Consider the following 22,354-nt stretch of genomic DNA (forward strand, 5'->3'; position numbering starts at 1 on the left):
TACGTGTTTTACGTTTTCAATCTGCGAGCTCTTGAAATACGAAGCTTTACGTTTCTTTATTATAATATTCTCTCAAAAACAAAACTGAAAGCAATAAAATTAAATAGATTCATTATAACTTCGTGGACTGTGTTACACCACCAGAAATCTAGCACTGCCAAATATCTTATGAAGAATTATAGCGGAAGATCACTGACGCCATACTTTCTTCCATTCTTCTAGTTACCTTTTGGTTCTTGTACACATCGTATATTACCAGCGTTTCCATTTTTCTTCTGTAGATCTATTTTTCAGAGAATTTTGAACATCTCACACCATTTAACGTTGTCAAACGCTTTTTCTACGTAGGCAAACCTATGAAGATATCTTGATTTATCTTAAATCTTGCTTCCATCATGAAGCACAACATCCAATTGCTTTGGTGGTTTTACCTCCCCCGCAGCCAAATTGACCGGCATGTAACTTGTTACTAATCCCCCAAATGTGACACTTGATGTCTTGCTACCAGCTGTATGTGTTGTGTACGAGTTCATACACAACAGTAAGGAGAGATGACCAACAGAGTGGTGTGGCAACTGTCGTTGAATGAAAGCTGGACAGGAGCACAAATGATTGGTGAACAAGGTGACTGAAGATTTACTTAACTCTTACTTCTACAAACGTATGAAGGCTCATTCTACATCTCTGTCTACATCTACAGACATCAAAAAAATGTTTTGCATCACCTCGGATCTTGGAGTTCGGGAACCTGTAGAGGAAATTGGAATAGAGATCAACACAAACATCATTTCCTTGGTTTTTATTGCTCATGAAAATCGCACATTGCATGTTGTACCACCATACAGCGAAACATTCAGGGGTGGTGGTCCAAATTGCTGTACACACCGGTACCTCTGATACCCAGTAGCATTGATGCACGCCTGTATTTGTCGTGGCATACTGTCCACAAGTTCGTCAAGGCACTGCTGGTCCAGATTGTTCCAGTACTGAACGGCGATACGGCAGAGATGCCTCAGATAGGTGGTAGGTAACTTCATCCATAAACAGCCCTTTTTAATCTATCCCAGGCACGTTTGATAGGATTCATGTCTGGAGAACATGCTGGCCACTCTTGTCGAGCGATGTCGTTATCCTGAAGGAAGTCATTCACAAGATGTCCACGATGGGGGCGCGAATTGTCGTCCTTGAAGACGAATACCTCGCCAATATGCTGTCGATATGGTTGCACTATCGGTCGGAGGATGGCATTCACGTATCGTACAGCCCTCACGTCGCCTTCCATGACCACCAGCGACGTATGTCGGCATCGCATAACGCCACCCTAAAACAGCAGGGAACCTCGACCTTGCTGCGTGTCTAAGGCGTTCAGCCTGATCCGGTTGCCTCCAAACACATGTCAGACGGTTGTCTGGTTGAAGGCATATTCGACACTCATCGGTCAAGAGTACGTGATGCCAGTCCCGAGCGGTCCATTCGGCATGTTGTTGGGCCCGTCGTATCGCGCTGCATGGTGTCGTGGTTGCAAAGATGGACCTCGCCATGGAGGTCGGGAGTGAAGTTGCGTATCATGCAGCCTATTACGCACAGTTTGAGTCGTAACACTACGTCTCTGCACAAAAAGCATTCTTCAACATGGTGGCGTTTCTGTCAGGGTTCCTTCGAGCCATAATCCGTAGGTAGCGGTCATCCACTGCAGTACTACCCCTGGGCGGCCTGAGCGAGGCACGTCATCAACAGTTCCTGTCTCTCTGTACCTCCTCCAGGTTCGAAACACATCGCTTTAGTTCACTCCGAGACGCCTGGACACTTGTTGAGCGCCCTTCCTGGCACAAAGTAACAATGCGGACGCGATCGAACCGCGGTATTGACCGTCTGGGCATCGCTAAACTACAGGCAACACTAGTCGTGTACCCCCTTCCTGGGGGAATGACTGGAACTGACCGGCTGTCAGACCCCCTCCATGTAATAGGCGCTGCTCATGCGTGCTTGTTTACATCTTCGGACGGGTGTAGTGACATCTCTGAACAGTCAAAGGGACTGTATTTGCGATACAATATCCACAGTCGATGTCCATCGTCAAGAGTTTTGGGATCCGGGGTGAGGCAAAGCTCTTTTTGATGTTTGTTTATCGTTACCACCTCAAGGGGAGTGGCGGATTCATTTCCTTTTCTGTTCCACTCGCAAACAGAGGGAGGGGGAGACGAGTATGTATGTGCCTGCATATTAACCTGATCCAAAACACTCAGAGTACCTGAAACTATCACATAGCCTTAAACACCCTCATGTGCACTTCATAAGTACTCTGCTACCCGAGTAGCTGCTTCCTTTGTGTAATGCAACCTGGATGTGTCAAGAGGAGTCCTACAAATCCCAAACCGATAACACAAATTATAAATGATGTAACAAAAACAGAGTCCAGTTATTGATGTCAGTAGGAAGAAGTACAAACGAAGGCGTCATAGTATAGCGGCTCCAAGCGCAAGTGGCTCAAGTGGCTGAGCGGCTGCCGCCGGCTGTCCTGCATCGTAGCAGCAGAGGACGCTCGTGGTACAGAGCTGCTGGAGGTGTGGCATACTGGGCACTTACCATTGGGTCCCCCCGATCCCGTGCTACTGCTGTCGGCGTCTAACAGAAACTTGCAGTTCCGTTACCAGTGTAACAACGCCTTTGAGGTGGTATCAGTACAGAATACCACAGTACGAATACCAGTTACTGACAGTTGAGAAAGGCTAGTGCACTTTTTTACCATGGCAACACTCAACCACATTCTTGAAAATAAACTTCGGCCTACACTTCATCGCAATAATGCTTAATCATTTTCTTTAGCATATCTGTGGTCCTAATTTTCAACACAGCAGTGCCCACATACTTTTTTCAGTTGACTTCTAGAACTGCAAAATTTCAGCAATGCAAGGCTCGATGAACTACACTGCCTGCAAAAAAAGTGAAGCACCCAAAAGAGGAGGAAACGAAACGAAACTTCACTGGTTGAGAGGACATGTGATGCGCTTTCACTAATTTAAAAAATCGAGTCAAACTTCCAAATAACTTTGCAGTATGAGCCCATTTATCTGTATGACGTTGCACCACATCTGGCCTGGATGTGTGTACTAATTCCGTTGGGAAGGGTGTCATAAAACTGTTTTATCTTTTCCTGAGGCAAACTGTCTCAAAGTTGTTGTCTGTGTTCCTCTGCGTCCTGGATGCTATGGTTGCCATATGGTTGATAGCTGAGCTGGCCCCACACACGATCTATCAGAGACAGATCTATGATCGTTTCTGAAAGGATATTTTTGGCTCAGAAACGGACGGTTCGGGCAGTAAGTGGTGTAAGTTCACGAACGTCTTCTCGGCCCCTTTTCACGAGTCGGGGTATTTTGACTTTGGCCTCTCAATATATATATATATTCCTTAATGTCGTTCCTTGTTGCCATTATTAGCTTACTCCCAAGAATAATCAGTTTTCACTCGGTTAATACTCGGCAGAAATCAAACCTGCATTCGAATCGGACTTCCTTAACTCTTGGGCTAAAAGGTGGGCAGTGTACTGCTGCATCCATTTTCAATAAGCTACCACTCGAATTCAAATAGCAGTAATCCACTCGCTTTCAAATTGGAACTGAGGAGCTTCCTCATGGCTCACACCTTGTATTCTGTCCAGGAGTTCCTTGAAAAGTTAAGCTGATTGTTATTGTATTGTTGATCGCGTTTACTTAAACTTATGGACTGACTTTTTCGGGTTCGTGAACATTTATTTTTATTTGTTATTACTTTTATGTTGTAATTTCATGTGCTGACACGTTCCATGACCTTGGAGATTTGCTCCTCAATTCGGTCATACGGGACTTGACGTGTAAACAAAAATAAAAAATCTTGCTGGGCACAGGAGTACCTCAACATCGTGAATACAGTTTACAGATACGCGCCATGCGAGTACGAGTGTTATCCAGCTGAATTTTGGCGCCATGATACTGTCGCTCTAGAGGTGACACATGAAGACTCAAGTTGCCCCTGACGTACCGTTATGCGTTCAGAGTCCCCTCAGTCACTATCACCCACGACCTGAAGTCATGGCCAATGGCTCTCCACATCATGAATTCAGGAGCAACACAGCTGCGCTACTCACAAATTTGGAACTGGAACGTCTCCCCAGGCCGCCGAGATACTCACTGACGATGGTCACTGGTCAACACCCTCATCCACTGCTCAGTACAGAGTGACGCCATTCATCATCAGTCCACGATTTCTGGTCATGGCACTGCAGCCTTCACATGGGACAGTAATTCCCTAATCCAGATGTTGATGGTATCCAACCAATAGCGCATGCTGACATATAATGTACCAGGCAGTGCTTTTCAGATGGTACGTGTTGATGAGAAGGAGCTATGATGTACTTGGTGCACAATATCGCGATCGTCCCTTGTGGTGATCAGACGTGGCCAACTACATCACTGACGACGAGTAGGACTGTCCCCACATTCCCATTCAGTCCAACAATTCGCTACTCTCATATGCGACTGCTCACAAATCTGAAAATTGAGAGATTCGACCAGCTGGCCAAGAGAAGACCCATAATGAAAAGTCTTTCGAACTATGCAAGGTGCTGATAACACTGTCTCACACGTGTACACGACATCTATATGTTCTTCATAGTGATCATTCAGCCTCTGACGCTGTTCCCGCCTGGTGTGCACTGAGGTGATAAAAGTCACGGCACACCTTCTAAGATCGTTCAAAAATGGTTCAAATGGCTCTGAGCACTATGGAACTTCTGAGGTCATCAGTCCCCTAGAACTTAGAACTACTTAAACCTAACTAATCTAAGGACATCACACACATCCATGCCCGAGGCAGGTTCGAACCTGCGACCGTAGCGGTAGCGCGGTTTCAGACTGTAGAGTCTAGAACCGCTCGGCCACCCCGCCCGGCCCTAAGATCGTATCAGACCTGCTTTTGCCTGGCATAGTACAGAAACTCGGCGTGCTATGGTCTCAACAAGCCGTTCGAAGTCCCCTACAGAAACACTGAACCATGCTCCCTCTATAGCCGTCCGTAAACGCGGAAGTGTTGCTGGTGCAGGTTTCTGTGCACAAAATGACCTCTCGATTATGTCCCACATATGTTCGGTGGGGTTCACGTCAGGAGAACTCAGTGACCAAATACACTGCTGGCCACCGTAAATGCAACACCCTGAAGGAAGCATCCGAATCAAGTGAAATTTACACCATGGGCTTGCAGCGATGAGATGTGCAACTGATTAGAATTTCAGCGCAGACGCACATCACGCGCGCCTGTGGCGCCACCTCATAGCGCCATTTAAGGCTTGGCGATTTCGACGAGTGTACGTTCGGCACGTATGTTTACCTTGTGGTTGTTTCACAAGACGATCAGTTATGCCTCGTAGACAACAGTGAACATCGTTTGATCAAGTATCCGAGTTCGACAGAGGAAGGTTAGTGGCTTACCGAGATTGTGGATTATCATACAGAGAATTCGCTGGTCGTGTTGGACGAAACCAAACAACTGTCATGCGGATATGTGACCGTTGGATGCAGGAGGGTACGACGGACCGACGTGGTCGATCGCATTCACCTCGGTGCGCCACTGCACGTGCTCATAGGCAAATTGTGCGCATGGCAGTGACGGATCGCTCAGTGACATCCCGAACCATAGCACAGCACATTGCGTCTGTAACGCATCATCCAGTGTCTGCGCGTACCATTCGACGCCGTTTACAGCAGAGTGGTCTGTCCGCAAGACGTCCATTGCTTCGTCTACCATTGACGCAGAACCACAGACGTCTCCGTCGCCAATGGTGTGATGACAGACGGCTGTGGACGGCAGAATGGAATGACGTTGTCTTTACTGACGAGGCACGCTTCTGTCTGCAGCACCGCGATGGTCGGATTCGAGTGTGGAGACACCGTGGAGAGAGGATGCTAGGCAGCTGCATTATGCACCGCCATACTGGTCTTGCACCGGGTATTATGGTATGGGGTGGTATTGGATATTACTCTCGCACGCCTCTAGTACGCATACCGGTACTTTAAATAGCCGGCGCTACATATCCGAGGTGCTGGAACCAGTTGTCCTTCCTTACCTTCAGGGCCACAGCCATATTTCAACAGGATAATGCGCGACCACAAGTGGCACGCATTGTCCAAAGGTTCTTCGTCAATAACCAGATTGAGTTGCTTCCCTGGCCGGCTCGCTCTCCGGATCTTTCGCCGATAGAAAACATGTGGTCCATGGTTGCTCAACGAGTGACCCAGATTACATCCCCAGCTGCCACACCAGATGATCTTTGGCAACGTGTGGAAGCTGCTTCGCTGCTGTACCCCAGGAACACATCCAACGTCTCTTTGACTCAATGCCGAGACGTGTGGCAGCGGTGATGTCCAACAATGGCGGCTACTCTGGCTACTGATTCTGGCAGGAACCACATGTCACAGACGTCTGTAAACGTAATCATTTGATACTTGGTCAACATGTTATCTACAACATAAATTTTGTTGTGCTACCTCTTGTCTTTCTTGGTGTTGCATTTACGGTGGCCAGCAGTGTAATTCGCTCGAATTGTGCAGAAAGCTCTTCAAACCACTCGCGAACAACTGCACCCGTTGACCTGGTGCATTATAATCCATAAGAATTCTTTGTTTGGGAACGTGAAGCCCATGAATGGCTGCAAATAGTCTCCAAGTAATCGAACATAACCGTTTCCGGTCAATGATAGCTTCAGCTGGACCAGAGGACCAGTCTATATCATGTAAACACTGCCCAGACGATTATGGAGCCACTGCCAGCTTGTGCAGTGCCTTGTTAACAACTTGGATCCATGGCTTCGTGGGATCTGTGCCACACTCGAACACTACCATCAGTTCTTACCAACTGAAATCCGGAATCACCTGACCGGGACACAGTTTTCCAGTCGAGCTCAGGAGAGGCTCTGCAGGCGATGTCGTGCTGTTAGCGATGTTGTCATAGCCCATTTACGCCAAAATTTCGCCGCACTGTCCCTTCCAATACGTTCATGGTACGTATGACATTCATTTCTGTGGTTATTTCACTCAGTGTTGCTTGTCTGTTAGCACTAACAACTCTATGCAAATGGTACTGCTCTCGGTCTACAAGTGAAGGTCATAGGCCATTGCATTGTCCGTGGTAAGCGATAATGCCTGAAATACAATATTCTAAGCACACTCTTGAGACTGTGAATCTCAGAATATTGAATTCCGTAACGATTTCCGATGTGATCACATCGAAAACTTTTTCACACTAACCAACTAACTACTAACGACAGCGCTGCCCATGCACTGTCTTTTTATACCTTGTATACACGATACTACCGCTATCTGTCTATGTGCATATCGCCATCCCATGACTGATACCACCTCAGTGTTTACCTTAACAGCCATGGTTATAACACTGAAGACGAACAACACTAATGCACTCTGGTGGTCGTTATACGTCTCACAGACATTAACAACTACAGTTATCAACGTCTGCACTTATGGCGTCTCCATGCACGAAGTTATATGACGTCCAACCATGTTTTCTGGGTGGTTCACTTTTTTATCTATCTGTGTTACTCTTATTATCGATGTAATCTTCACTGCATAAGAGACACCGTACAGATTTTTCTCTTTCATCTAGGACTTAACTTGTTCAGTTTGCTTGTTACTGGACTATAGTAGCGGTGTATGGGTGTGACTGTATGTTTGTCCACAGGCCACTTCCGGCAGTACGACTTTGGCATGCTGGGCAACCTGCAGAAGTACGGCAGCTTCTGGCCACCAGACTACGACATCTCCAAGATCACCGCCAAGGTGGCGCTCCACTACAGCAACAACGACTGGTGCGCCGCACTGCAGGTCAGTATAAGCGGCAGGAGCAGCCATCCAGTGGCGCTGTGTCTGTGTGCGGGGAAGTTGCATCTCCTTGTATAGAAGGAGGAAAAAAATAGCTGGGATTCTCTCTACTAGAAGAGATTTAAGAGACGACATTCACGAAAAACACGTACTACTTAGAAGATGACCCAAATCCATAATTTTGAAGATACAGCAATGAAATTTTGTACCATAATTTAATCAAATATGAAATTGAGTTCCTTTGATTATATATATATATATATATATATATATATATATATATATATATATATATATATATATATATATATACAGAGTGTTACAAAAAGGTACGGCCAAACTTTCAGGAAACATTCCTCACACACAAAGAAAGAAAATACCTTATGTGGACATGTGTCTGGAAACGCTTGCTTTCCATCTTAGAGCTCATTTTATTACTTCTCTTAGAATCACATTAATCATGGAATGGAAACACACAGCAACAGAACGTACTAGCGTGACTTCAAACACTTTGTTACAGGAAATGTTCAAAATGTCCTCCGTTAGCGAGGATACATGCATCCACCCTCCGTCGCATGGAATCCCTGATGCGCTGATGCAGCCCTGGAGAATGGCCTATTGTATCACAGCCGTCCACAATACTATCACGAAGAGTCTCTACATTTCGTACGGGTGTTGCGTAAACAAGAGCTTTCAAACGCCCCCATAAATGAAAGTCAAGAGGGTTGAGGTCAGGAGAGCGTGGAGGCCATGGAATTGGTCCGCCTCTACCAATCCATCGGTCACCGAATCTGTTGTTGAGAAGCGTACGAACACTTCGACTGAAATGTGCAGGAGCTCCATCGTGCATGAACCACATGTTGTGTCGTACTTGTAAAGGCACATGTTCTAGTAGAGTATCCCGTATGAAATCATGATAACGTGCTCCATTGAGCGTAGGCGGAAGAACATGGGGCCCAATCAAGACATCACCAACAATGCCTACCCAAACGTTCACAGAAAATCTGTGTTGATGACGTGATTGCACAATTACGTGCGGATTCTCGTCAGCCCACACATGTTGATTGTGAAAATTTACAATTTGAACACGTTGGAATGAAGCCTCATCCGTAAAGAGAACATTTGCACTGAAATGAGGATTGACAAATTGTTGGATGAACCATTCGCAGAAGTGTACCCGTGCAGGCCAATCAGCTGCTGATAGTGCCTGCACACGCTGTACATGGTACGGAAACAACTGGTTCTCCCGTAGCACTCTCCATACAGTGTCGTGGTCAACGTACCTTGTACAGCAGCAACTTCTCTGACGCTGACATTAGGGTTATCGTCAAGTTCACGAAGAATTGCCTCGTCCATTTCAGGTGTTCTCGTCGTTCTAGGTCTTCCCCAGTCGCGAGTCATAGGCTGCAATGTTCCGTGTTCCCTAAGACGCCGATCAATTGCTTCGAACGTCTTCCTGTCGGGACACCTTCGTTCTGGAAATCTGTCTCGATACAAACGTACCGCGCCACGGCTATTGCCCCGTGCTAATCCATACATCAAATGGGCATCTGCCAACTCCGCATTTGTAAACATTGCACTGACTGCAAAACCACGTTCGTGATGAACACTAACCTGTTGATGCTACGTACTGATGTGCTTGATGCTAGTACTGTAGAGCAATGAGTCGCATGTCAACACAAGCACCGAAGTCAACATTACCTTCCTTCAATTGGGCCAACTGGCGGTGAATCGAGGAAGTACAGTACATTCTGACGAAACTAAAATGATCTCTAACATGGAAATTAAGCGTTTCCGGACACATGTCCACATAACATCTTTTCTTTATTTGTGTGTGAGGAATGTTTCCTGAAAGTTTGGCAGTTCCTTTTTGTAACACCCTATATGGAATTTTTATTTTCAAACAATAATATATTTACCTTTTCTCCAGAAACTATTCAAGAGATTTCTGCAGTCAGTGTTCACTCTCTCTGCATACAATAAGTTTGCCACATGAAGTTTGTTGAATGTATCAAATGGGAGAATTTTAATAATTTCTTTTTTTGTAATGCAGTAAGTGTAATACAAAACACATGCAAAATGCAAGCACTTTGCCCCATCTCTCAGCCCACCTCTCACTCAGACTTCCAAAATTTAGCCTTGATACAACATTTATTGCATTTATAGAAATGAAAGTAAAAAATTTATTATTCTAGAGTTTTATGTTGTTGTTGTGGTCTTCAGTCAAAAGGCAGGTTTGATGCAGCTCTCCATGCTACTCTATCTGGTACAAGCCTCTTCATATCCAAATAACTGCTCCAACATACATCCTTCAGAATTTACTTCCTCTATTCAACAATTGGTCTCCCTCTACGATTTGTAAACCCCACACTTTCCTCAAATACTAAAGTTGTGATCCCTTGATGTCTCAGAATGTGTCCTATCAACCAGTCCCTTCTCCTAGTCTTTTTGTGCCACTGATTTCTTTTCTATATTCAATATCTCCTCATCTATAATGTGATCTATCCAACAAATCATCAGCATTTTTCTGTGGCACCACATTTCCAAAGCCTCTTTCTCCTCTTGTCTAACCTGTTTATCGTCCATGTCTCACTTCCATACATGGCTACACTCCATACAAATACTTTCAGAAAAGACTTCCTAGAACCTAAATATATATTGGATGTTAACAAATGTTTCTTCTTCAGAAAAACTTTCCTTACCATTTCATACTCTCTCTGCTTCAGCCATCATCAGTATTTTGCTACCCAAAAGGCAAAACTCACCTACTACTCTCTCACCTACTACGGTCTCGTTTTCTAATTTAGTTCCCTTAGCATCATGTGATTTAATTCTACAACATTGCATTGTCTTTGTTTTACTTTGTTGATGTCCGTCTTATGTCCTGCTTTCAATATACTGTCCATTAGGTTCAACTGCTCTTCCAAGTCCTTTGCTGTCTCTGACAGAATTGCAATTTCATAGGCAAACCTAAAAGTTTTTATTTCTTCCCCCTGAACTCTAATTCCTACTCGAAATTTTTCTTTGGTTTTCTTCACTGCTTACTCAGTGTGCAGATGGAATAACATTGACAGTAAGCTACAACCATGTCTCGCTCCCTTCTCAGCCACTGGCTCTTTTCCTACATTCTGAGAACATACATACAATTAAAAAAAAAACAAATTTTATCGGAAATGCAGTTCAAAACTCAATCTAACTTCTTTTCTTATATCATCTCTTCAGAAGCCTCCAGATTTGTATTCAGAGTATTCTGGTTTCTTGTTTTCTGCCCTAACTAAATTTTCAACTGATTTTTCAGCGGCACTTCGGACGCGATTTCATCATTGAAACTTGGGAAATTATTGTCCAAGAGTTCTTATAACAATGAAAATTCATATTTTGGTCAATTTCATGAACGTCCGCCTTAAACTGAAATCCTAACGTAGAAGGTGTAGAGGTTCTCATAAACTTGAATAATGATAACTGAAACCAACGGCTGTATGGCAATCCAACGAACATGTAGCGCTGATAACGAAAAAAAATTCGATTTCGACATTGAGTCTGAAGAAATATCAACAAATTGCTATTGTTCTTCAATACTATAGGTTTGATGAAAGGAGTGTACTGAAAGGATCTTTGCTCCATTTGTGTTGATCAACTTCTTCTGGAAAATACATCAGAAAGCAATCACTGAGTTCATTCAAGTCATCCACAAATACACACTCAACTGAGAGTCATTGTCTTCTGAAATAATTTCAGGAACAAGAAAAACGTAGCGTTTATCTTTATTATCCAACTGTTTCTATCACAGTACTAGGCTGACATCTACCACTCTGCCATGGTATAAACATTTACTTTCCACCCCGCTAGAATTCGCTACTAGCGCACATGTTGCATCTTTATTGGGGAAAGAAAGAGAAATAAAGACAGAGAGAGAAATAAATGGAATTTAAGGGAGAGAAGAAAAGAATGTAAAAGTGAGAAGAAAATGAAGAAAAAATTTACAGATGCACAACTGAAGCTGCTAAAAGTCTACAATCTCCACTCGAAGGAAGAAGCAGAACAGGAAAAGGGAGAGAGGCAGAAAGAAAAAGCAAAGAAAGAAAGAAAGAAAGAGAAATAACGACTGGGAGAGAAATAAATAGAATTTAAGGGAGAGAAGAAAAGAAAGGAAAAGTACGAAGAAAATGAGGGAAAAGAAAGCAGGAATGAAACACAGAAAGATTGAATGGAAAATCAAAAAGTGGGTAGGAAATAAAAGAAATAAAAGAGAAGACAGAAAAGAAAAAAGAGGAAAAAGAAATGAAAAGAAGTAAACAAACTGAAATAAGTAAAAAGGAACAAAGAAAAAGAATCAAAGAGTAAATGCAGTAACATGAGAGAAGTATGGATGAGAAAAATAATGTTTTCCATCACATGTAATATCAGCCGCTACCGTCATTCCACCAGTTCCATGCTCATCTGCACACTTTTTCCTAACGTTAAATAAACAAAAAGTTCATCACTGGAATTTGATTTTGTCTTCTGTTCCAGGACGTCGACAGGCTGTACAAAGAACTACCGAACTGTATTGGTCGCTTCCTCGTGAGTCAGGACTCCTTCAACCACGTCGACTACATGTGGGCGATCCACGTCAAAGAGCTGGTCTACGATAAAGTTATCAGCCTTATGAACAGATATCTCCCATAACATGTAACTTACTGTATGTGAGTAGTTTTACATCATCAAGCTTACTTTTAATTGCAAAAATTGTATTACCAAAATGAAATTCGAAACTCTTTTTGTGTGGAGCATTTGTTTTGTGAGAAATTGTGAATAATTTCCAAAATAAAATTAATTGTTAATTGAAATAATGGTTGCTTTCATTATATTCTTCTGCCATGATTGTTTGAAACTGTGCTTCCAAAATAAACTTTATTCATTCCAATACACTGCACTGTCCAGTTTTAGGTAACTTGTCAAATTTGAGAAAATATGTAGCCTCAAATTTATACTCACTACCTGAACAGTTGTCACACTGTGTCCCAGAATGCTCTAATGAGGCTGCTTATATGCCCCCAGCACAGACGGTGAACGGAACATTCACTTGTTGCATACCAGCGCACCGAACTATGTGCTTGGAAAGCACCCTTCTAGCCTACTTAAATTTGTAATAATTCTCCCATTTAGGATTATTATTATTATTATTATTTCTTTCCTTTCTCAGACGTTATGTCTGGTTAAAAATAGAAAGTGATGCGGACCTTGATCAAGTGTGACTTCCTTTTAACTGTACGGTATATGTTACATTGCATTTAGGAACTTTCGGGTAATTGAACATGTATCAATAATTACAGATTTCTGTAGTTGTATATGTAAGTTTGGATGTAGCTGTATTGCGTTGATGTACTGGTGGATATTGCGTGGTATGACACCTGTAGTTGATAGTATAATTGGTATAATGTCAACTTTATCCTAATGCCACATGTCCTTGACTTCCTCATCCAGTTGGATGTATTTTTCAATTTTTTCTCCTCTTTTCTTCTGTATATTTGTTGTATTGAGTATGGATATTTCTATTAGTTGTGTTAATTTCTTCTTTTTATTGGTGAGTGTGATGTCAAGTTTGTTATGTGGTGTTGTTTTATCTGTTATAATGGTTCTGTTCCAGTAAAATTTGTATTCATCATTCTCCAGTATATTTTGTGGTGCATACTTGTATGTGGGAACGTGTAGTTTTATTAGTTTATGTTGTATGGCAAGTTATTGATGTATTATTTTTGCTACATTGTCATGTCTTCTGGGGTATTCTGTATTTGCTAGTATTGTACATCTGCTTGTGATGTGATCTACTGTTTCTATTTGTTTTTTTGCAAAGTCTGCATTTATCTGTTGTGGTATTGGGATCTTTAATAATATCCTTGCTGTAATATCTGGTGTTTATTGGTTGATCCTGTATTGCAATCATGAATCCTTCCATATCACTGTATCACTGTATACATTGCCTTTTCTTAGCCATGTGTTGGATGCGTCTTGATCAATGTGTGGCTGTGTTAGATGATACGGGTGCTTGCCATGTAGTGTTTTCTTTTTCCAATTTACTTTCTTTGTATCTGTTGATGTTATGTGATCTAAAGGGTTGTACAAGTGGTTATGAAATTGCTATGGTGTAGCCGATGTATTTATATGAGTGGTTGCTTTGTGTATTTTGCTAGTTTCTGCTCGTTCTATAAAGAATTTTCTTAGATTGTCTACCTGTCCATAATGTAGGTTTTTTTATGTCGATAAATCCCCTTCCTCCTTCCTTTCTGCTTAATGTGAATCTTTCTGTTGCTGAATGTATGTGATGTATTCTATATTTGTGGCATTGTGATCGTGTAAGTGTATTGAGTGCTTCTAGTTCTGTGTTACTCCATTTCACTACTCCAAATGAATAGGTCAATATTGGTATAGCATGTATTTATAGCTTTTGTCTTGTTTCTTGCTGTCAATTCTGTTTTCAGTATTTTTGTTAGTCTTTGTCTATATTTTTCTTTTAGTTCTTCTTTAATATTTTTATTATCTATTCCTATTTTTTGTATGTATCCTAGATAATTATAGGCATTGTTCTTTCCATCTCTTCTATGCAGTCGCTGTGGTTATCCAATATGTAATCTTCCTGTTTAGTGTGTTTTTCCTTGACTATGCTATTTTTCTTACATTTGTCTGTTCCAGAAGCCATATTTATATCATTGCTGAATAATTCTGTTATCTTTAGTAATTGGTTGAGTTGTTGATTTGTTGCTGCCAGTAGTTTTAGATCATCCATGTATAGCAAATGTGTGATTTTGTGTTGATATGTTCCAGTAATATTATATCCATAATTTGTATTATTTAGCATGTTGGATAGTGGGTTCAGAGCAAGGCAGAACCAGAAAGGACTTAACGAGTCTCCTTGGTATATTCCACGCTTAATCTGTGTTGGCTGCGATGTGATGTTATTTGAATTTCTTTGGATATTAAGTGTGGTTTTCCAATTTTTCATTACTATGTTTAGGAACTGTATCAATTTAGGATCTACTATGTATATTTCCAATATCTGTAGTAACCGTGAGTGAGGTACACTATCAAAAGCTTTTTGGTAATAAATGTATGCATAGTGTAGCGACCTTTGTTTAGTTTTAGCTTGATATGTCACCTCTGCATCTATTATAAGTTGCTCTTTACATCCTCGTGCTCCTTTGCAGCAGCCTTGTTCTTCATTTATAATTTTGTTCTGTGTTGTACGTGTCATTAATTTCTATGTAATGACCAAAGTTAATATTTTGTATATTGTTGGTAGGCATGTTATGGGGCGATATTTTGCTGGGTTTGCTGTGTCTGCTTGATCTTTAGGTTTCAGATAAGTTATTCCTTGTGTAAGTGTATCAGGGACTGTGTATGGGTCTTGCAATGTAACTGTTAAATAATTTAATTAGATGTGAATGTGTTGAGGTGATCTTCTTTACCCAGAAATTTCCTATTTTATCTTTTCCAAGGGCTTTCCAACTGTGCATAGAATTAATTGCTTGGGTAACTTCATGTTGCAAAATTATCACTTCAGGCATTTGTGGTATCGTCTTGTATGTGTCTGTTTCTGTTTGTATCCACTGTGCATGTCTGTTATGTTGTACTGGGTTTGACCATATGTTGCTCCAGAAGTGTTCCATGTCTGTTATGTTTGGTGGATTGTCTATTTTAATGTGTGTGTTATCTATTGTCTGGTAAAATTTGTTTTGGTTTGTGTTGAATGTTTGGTTTTGTTTCCTTCTATTTTCACTTTTTTTGTATCTTCTAAGTCGTTTGGCCAATGCTTGTAATTTCTGCTTCTTTTCATCTAATTGCTCTATCGCTTCTTGTTGTGAGATTTTACCTAACCTTTTTTGTTTTTTGTCTGATATTTCATTTCTTATAAATTGTGTTAGCTGTCTGATGTCTTTTCTAAGTTTTTCTGTTCTGATCTGTAGCCTGTGTTGCCATGCTTCTGTGTGTTGGTTGGATCTGATCTCAGCCTAGTGTGTATATTTAGTGTAGTGAGTGCTCCTATATTAATCAGTAGTTCTAACTCTTCCATAGTTTTATTTTCATGTATTTTGTTGTGTATGATTGTGTTGATAGTTGTTATTGTTGTTTCGACTTGTGGGTTATTTGGTGGTCTATGCAAGAATGGTCTAATGTCTGCATTTGTGTCTTTGTATTCTTTATATATCAGCTGAAATTTTTCTTCTATATCTAACATGTGAGTCACTTTGTGTTCTATTTGTGCTTGTTCTGGTGGCTGTCTTAAGATTTCGTTTTCCTCTGATTGTTTAATTGATGGGTGTTGTTCTTTCTTTGTTTGCTCTGGGATTTTTGAGTCCATTACTGTATTTTCTTCTTCTTCTGATTGTGCATTATTTTATTCCAGTATTTGTTGTACTTGTTGTTTGATGTTTTCTAATTCTGACTGGGGTATCCTGTTATTTTTGATTATTACACGGATCTGATCAGCCAGTCGTTGTTCTGTTAAAAATTTTAATTCTGGTTATCTGGTAGTAAATGTTATGTATACTTGTGATCTGTATCCAGTTGTGGTGGTTCCTAATTTTGTTGCTTGGTAGTAACAGAACATGAGGTGTCGGTTAACTTCATCTGACCATCTCATCCTCTGTCTTTGTTTTCCTTCTAGGGTGGTTGCAGGAAGCATATCCTGCAAAACACCTCTATTTGGATTTAAATCATTTTCCATGTGGCTAGCAGTGTCGTTACCATTGTGGACGGGCATAGGGTTCAAGCGTCGTCCCCGACCATGACAGCGCTTGTCCGAGGCTTCATTAGTTCTGTCCTGAACCAACTAATCATACTAAAAGGGGGGTTAGCCCTATTAGTGGTTTGTTCTTTTCGTCGCCTTTTACGACTGGCAGAACCTACCGGAGGCCTATTCTTTTCCCGGGCCTCCATGGGGTTTATTATTATTATTATTATTATTATTACTATTATTATTATTAGTGAATGTCTCCACTGGAGAGCGATAAGCAGGTGATCGTCAATCTTTCTTGAGATTCTTCTCACTTTCCCAATATTTCTTCATTTTTCTCCCTAAAGGTCATTTTTCTTTCTTTGGTCCACTTCGGTCGGTATGATTTTGGCTTCATCTCTGGATAAAATTCCACTTATCAATTTTGCTTCTGAATGCATCCCTGTCTGATGCGTTTGTTACGTCAGTTTTTACTTTTGTCAGTTTCCCATGGTATTTATGCATTAAGTGATGTCACACAGTCAAGTAGACGTTTAGATAATCTGTTTCCAGGTAATCTTTCCAGTGACCATACAACTTCATTCGTCTTTTTCTGGCGAAAGTTGCGATGTTTGATACTTTTTCTGTTGTCTCTATGGTTTTCAGTCTGTATCGAACTGTCCCAGAATTTTTCTAATAATCTTTCTCTCTGCTTTCTTAATTTCTTGTAAATGTAGCCTTTGGTTTAATGAGAGTGTCTCGGTTGCATATGTGACTGTCGGATTGATTACTGTGTTGTAGTGTCTTATTTTAGTGCCCTTTGACAGACATTTTTTGTTATACAAATTTGGAACAAGTCCGAACGCTTTCTTGATTTTCTGCAAGCTATTTTTTCGTGCTCTTTTTCAAAATCCTGTTGGTTCAATAATTTCATCGAGATGTTTTAAGTGTTTCACTCTCTTGATATCACCATAATTTGTTTTAAGTTTCGGAACATCTATGAATTCAGTCTTCTCAAAGGAGATTTGCAGGGCAACCTTCTCCGCACGTTCTTTGAGGGTTTCGATTTATCTTGGGGAGGGGGGGAGGCAGAGAGGGATGCTGTTTCTTCACTGTCCGTTAGAATCTCTAAGTCATCTGCAAACGCTACCTGTGGAACGTTCAGTTCTCCTTGACCTCTTTCTGGTTCGACTGACTTCCAAAATATTTGTTTTCTTAGTTCCATTTCCCATTTTTTTGTTACTTCGTCTAAAACTATACTGAATAATAGTGGCGAGATATCGTCTCCTTGTCTTATTCGTGTTTCAACTAAGAATGGTTCCGAAACCTCATCTATGAATTTAATTTTTGATTTAGTTTCTCTCAGTGTTTGTTAGAACAGTTTTCGAGTTTTAGTATCTAGTCCGCATTCTTTTAGAATATTGCGTAGTGATTGTTTATGTGTAGAATCATATGCTTTTGTAAAGTCAATGAATGTGCAGACTATTGGTTTCGATCTGATTGCTTTAATTTTCAGAATAGTTTTAAGATTAAATATCTGTTACGGGCATGATCTATTAGGTCGAAATTTTATATTCCAGTTGTTCTTGTTTCCTTTCTAAGAGACACGTCAATAAAATTTTGTAAGTGACCGACAAAATCGAATGCTTGTATAGTTGTTCACATTTGATCTCTCTCCCTTTCTGTGCAATGGATGAATTAGTACACGTTTCCGATCGAATGGAATATTTTCTGTCTGCCAAATTTTTTGGATGGTTTAAGTGATCTCTTCTGAGGAATTTGGACTGATTCTTCAGTAGTTTAGCTACAATTCCATTTAGGGTTATATCTAGATCATCACTTATATCTGAAGGATAGATAACCTGTTAAATTGTACTACATTCTAAGCCTAAATTTACAGTTGTTTAAAAACTTCCAAAATATTGATGTGACGTTACAGAAACTTACACACTATGTATCTAAACTAAACAAAGCTTGCTATTAAAATTTCCACGTTGTAGCTTCCAATTTCAGTGGATGCAACATTTCTGATAAACATTCAGACATTTGCAGCTCTAGAGAAACTTCTACACAATGTTTTTATACCAAAACAAATATACAATTAAAATTTCAATTCCATATCTTGGAAATAAAAGGATATTAAACTTTTAAAAATTCTTCAAGTTTGAGAAGGGCGAATTTAGTTACGTGTAGAGACAGTACATCCGTCCTGGAATCGAGGATCCCGATGATTTTTACCTGTTATCGATACCAATATTGACAAGATATCGGTCGCAGAAATTACAAGACTTTCTATAATGTTTTAAGATTTTTTGTATAATTTCGCATTTGAATTTGCAATTTTTCATTTATTCTGGAGTTTGCTAGTATCAAAATGTGTCACGTAAATGGTCGCATCGTTTGCTTGCATTGACTTGGAAGCTTAAACTTCTTGCACTGCCAAGGGACTGTAGATCTTAGTACGTGATATAAATTTGACCTTGATAGTCTACCCATTCCTGAGAAAATGTTGTCTTTGCAGACTGACAGACAGACATTCGGATAACAAATGACAAAAGGAATAATTTTTTCCTTGCGATATATCATGTTCCTCGTCGGTGGCTTCAACGAAGCTGAGGTGAGCAACGTCGGTACCACTGTGGCAGAAGGTTCACACATCAAATACATTCGTAAAAACTGGCAAGGTCCGAGTAGAACTCAAGGACTAAGATTTCTGTACAAAGAAAATTAAGCTTCCGAGAATTTATAATTTTGCCAATTTTTGCCTGTTACTAATAGTGGCAAGGTATCGGTCCCAAGGATTTGAACATTTTCAAGACTATTTTAATTTCAATAATATGTGTGACATAAAGTCGGGCAGGAGACCATTTTTGTAATAATCAGTAGTTCTTTTGACTTTATTACTCATCTGACGCGTTTCTGAATTTCTTGATCATGAGGTTAGTCTGTGAATATTTGTTTCACATAGAACTTTAAACGCTATATCTACTTGCAGTAATTGTTCCTCAATTGTGGGGTCCTGCCCGCTCGTTTCTTACAGGGTGCCTAAACGATGCTGCTTTCTCGGATAGCTATAAAACAATTCAATCAAATAGTTTTAACGGTTTTTATTACTATTAAGTTGACTGAAAATACTTAACTGTATACTACAAAGAGTTGTTGTAAGCGGTGGGCGACATCCAAAAAATCAATGTCCTTTACTATAGATGATGTCCATACAAGCAATTAATATAAGGTACTTGTCTCAGTATAACAGTTAGGATGACGGTTCTATTAGTGTGCGTCTTCCATTGTCCTGGTATGCTAGTGCCGGTCTAGTAAAAGAAATCCGATTACGCGAGAAGTCACACGAATCTGAAAACTGTATATTCAACTAAATACTCAGGGATTACAATTACAAATTACCTAAATTCGAACGATCATATAGATAATGTTGTGGGTAGAGCAAACCAAAGACTGCGATTGATTGGCAGAACACATAAAAGGTGCAGCAGATCTACTAAAGAGACTGCTTACACCACGCTTGTCTGCTCTATTCTGGAGTACTGCTGAGCGGTGTGGGATCCGCATCAGTTGGAACTGACGGATGAGATCGAAAAAGTTCAAAGAACGGCAGCTTGATTTGTATTATCGCGAAGTAGGGAAGATAGTGCCACAAACATGATACGTAAATTGGAGTGGCAATCATTAAAACAATGGCGTTTTTCGTTGCGACGGGGTCGTCTCATGAAACTCCAATCTCCCTTTTCTCCTCCGACTGCGAAAACATTCTGTTGGCATCCACCTACGTAGGGAGAAATGATCATCACGATAAAATAAGAGAAATCAGGGCCCGCACAGAAAAATGTAAGTGCTCTTTTTTTCCCGCGCGCCGCTCGAGAGTGGAACGGTAGAAATTTTTGGAAATTTGTGGAAAGATCTTATGGGACCACACTGCTGAGGTCATCGGTCCCTCATCTTACACATTACTTAATGTAACTTAAAGTACCTTACACTAAGGACAACACACGCACACACCCATGTCTCAGGGAGGACTCGAACCTCCGACGGGGGCAGCCGCGAAAACCGTGAAGAGGCGCTTCAGACCGCACGGCTATCCCGTGCTGCAGGAACGGTAGAGAGACAGCTTGAAGAGGGTTCATTGAACCATCTGTCAGGAACTTTACTGTGAATTGCAGGGTAATCACGAAGATTTAGATGTAGATGTTTTGTTATGTTTTCAAAAATAATTTTTGTAACCGGTTATGTACATTTTTAGGGCCCACTCCTTCTTATGAACACATCTTTAGATATATCGAAACCTAGGTCAAAGTCAAAATAAACCTTTGGTTTATTTTGCAGGCTAGACATGTATCGTCCACTGTCCTTTATACTCATTTCAGGCATGTCTGAACAAACAGACACCACTTTTGATTTGGTGGTCATATACAGCGTTATACACCTGCCCCTACCGATGTAGTTTTATGCAACCCACAAAGTTACATATAGCATTTAAAAATCACACGCGATACTTTCATATTCTCTCGCTCGCTAGCGCGAATGTATTACTGCTACGGAAAAATGATCAGTATATTTCTGTAGGAAATTTAAAGTACAGTAGTTAAACATTTTACAGCCACATGTTTTCGCTAGAGGCCATAGTTTTCGAATTATTACAAAAAATACAAAAAAGTGACCTGCAAACGCACCACCACTCCCAAACTCTGCCTCCACCCGTTATGATTTCTGTTGTGTTGTTCGTGCCACCCCCTTTTACCACAGTACAAAAGTCTGCGAGGGTGCGAAGTATTTCCCACATTAGACCTTTTTTGTACTTCATTGCTGGCCGGTAAGTCATCGACGTAGTCGAGCACCCAAAAATTTGTAAAAATTGACGTTTGTGTAAATTTTACCTAACAACTTTGTGAATTTTAGCTGCATAAAGTTCTACATCGTTGTATTCGTCGTACCTTCTGACTACAAAGCTACTGAGCTTGTAAGGTTAAGTTTTGGATCGAATTATCAACGTAATGTCGTTTCTCTTTCGTTTCTCTCACGGCCACGTTTATGTTACTAATGTTAACGACGTAGCCGATTACACTGGTGACGTAATAGCCCACTCAGTAGAGACTAAAAAAGATCGAACATCCGGATTAGTACTGGAAGTAGGGAATTTTTGTACAGTCGTAGGAGAGAGTGCCACTAACAGCACACTACATATCCCAACTGGTGAGGGATGTGTGTGGGGGTGGAAGTGCGTCTGAAGCTCACTTTTGTACGTGGACCTTGCCGTTGGTGGGGAGGCTTGCGTGCCTCAGCGATACAGATAGCCGTACCGTAGGTGCAACCAAAACGGAGGGGTACCTGTTGAGAGGCCAGACAAATGCGTGGTTCCTGAAGAGGGGCAGCAGCCTTTTCAGTAGTTGCAGGGGCAATAGCCTGGATGATTGACTAATCTGGCCCTGTAACACTAACCAAAACGGCCTGGCTGTGCTGGTACTGCGAACAGCTGAAAGCAAGGGGAAACTACGGCCGTAATTTTTCCCGAGGGCATGCAGCTTTACTGTATGATTAAATAATGATGGCGTCCTCTTGGGTAAAATATTCCGGAGGTAAAATGGCCAAGATAGATACGAAGCCCACACCTACTACAGTAGTACAAGTTTATATGCCAACTAGCTCTGCAGATGACGAAGAAATTGAAGAAATGTATGATGAAATAAAAGAAATTATTCAGATTGTGAAGGGTGACGAAAATGTAATAGTCATGGGTGACTGGAATTCGGTAGTAGGAAAAGGGAGAGAAGGAAACGTA

The 22,354-nt window shown here is 41.0% G+C and overlaps 2 protein-coding genes across 2 annotated transcripts in view; one reads left to right on the plus strand and one right to left on the minus strand.

Moving 5' to 3' along the window:
* Nucleotides 1-12,663, plus strand: part of LOC126210606 (lipase 3-like) — a 56,889-nt gene extending 44,226 nt beyond the window's left edge. Inside the window, exons 7-8 of the mRNA XM_049939896.1 lie at nucleotides 7,729-7,871; nucleotides 12,381-12,663. Coding sequence (XP_049795853.1) covers nucleotides 7,729-7,871; nucleotides 12,381-12,536 — 299 coding nt within the window. The 3' untranslated portion in view covers nucleotides 12,537-12,663. The remainder of the gene's footprint in view (nucleotides 1-7,728; nucleotides 7,872-12,380) is intronic.
* LOC126210611 (cuticle protein 6.4-like) overlaps nucleotides 1-22,354 on the minus strand; it is a 230,521-nt gene that overhangs the window by 144,924 nt on the left and 63,243 nt on the right. The gene's annotated exons all lie outside the window — the stretch shown is intronic.

This window comes from Schistocerca nitens, chromosome 10, assembly GCF_023898315.1.
Source record: "Schistocerca nitens isolate TAMUIC-IGC-003100 chromosome 10, iqSchNite1.1, whole genome shotgun sequence".
Classification (NCBI taxonomy): Eukaryota; Metazoa; Arthropoda; class Insecta; order Orthoptera; family Acrididae; genus Schistocerca; species Schistocerca nitens.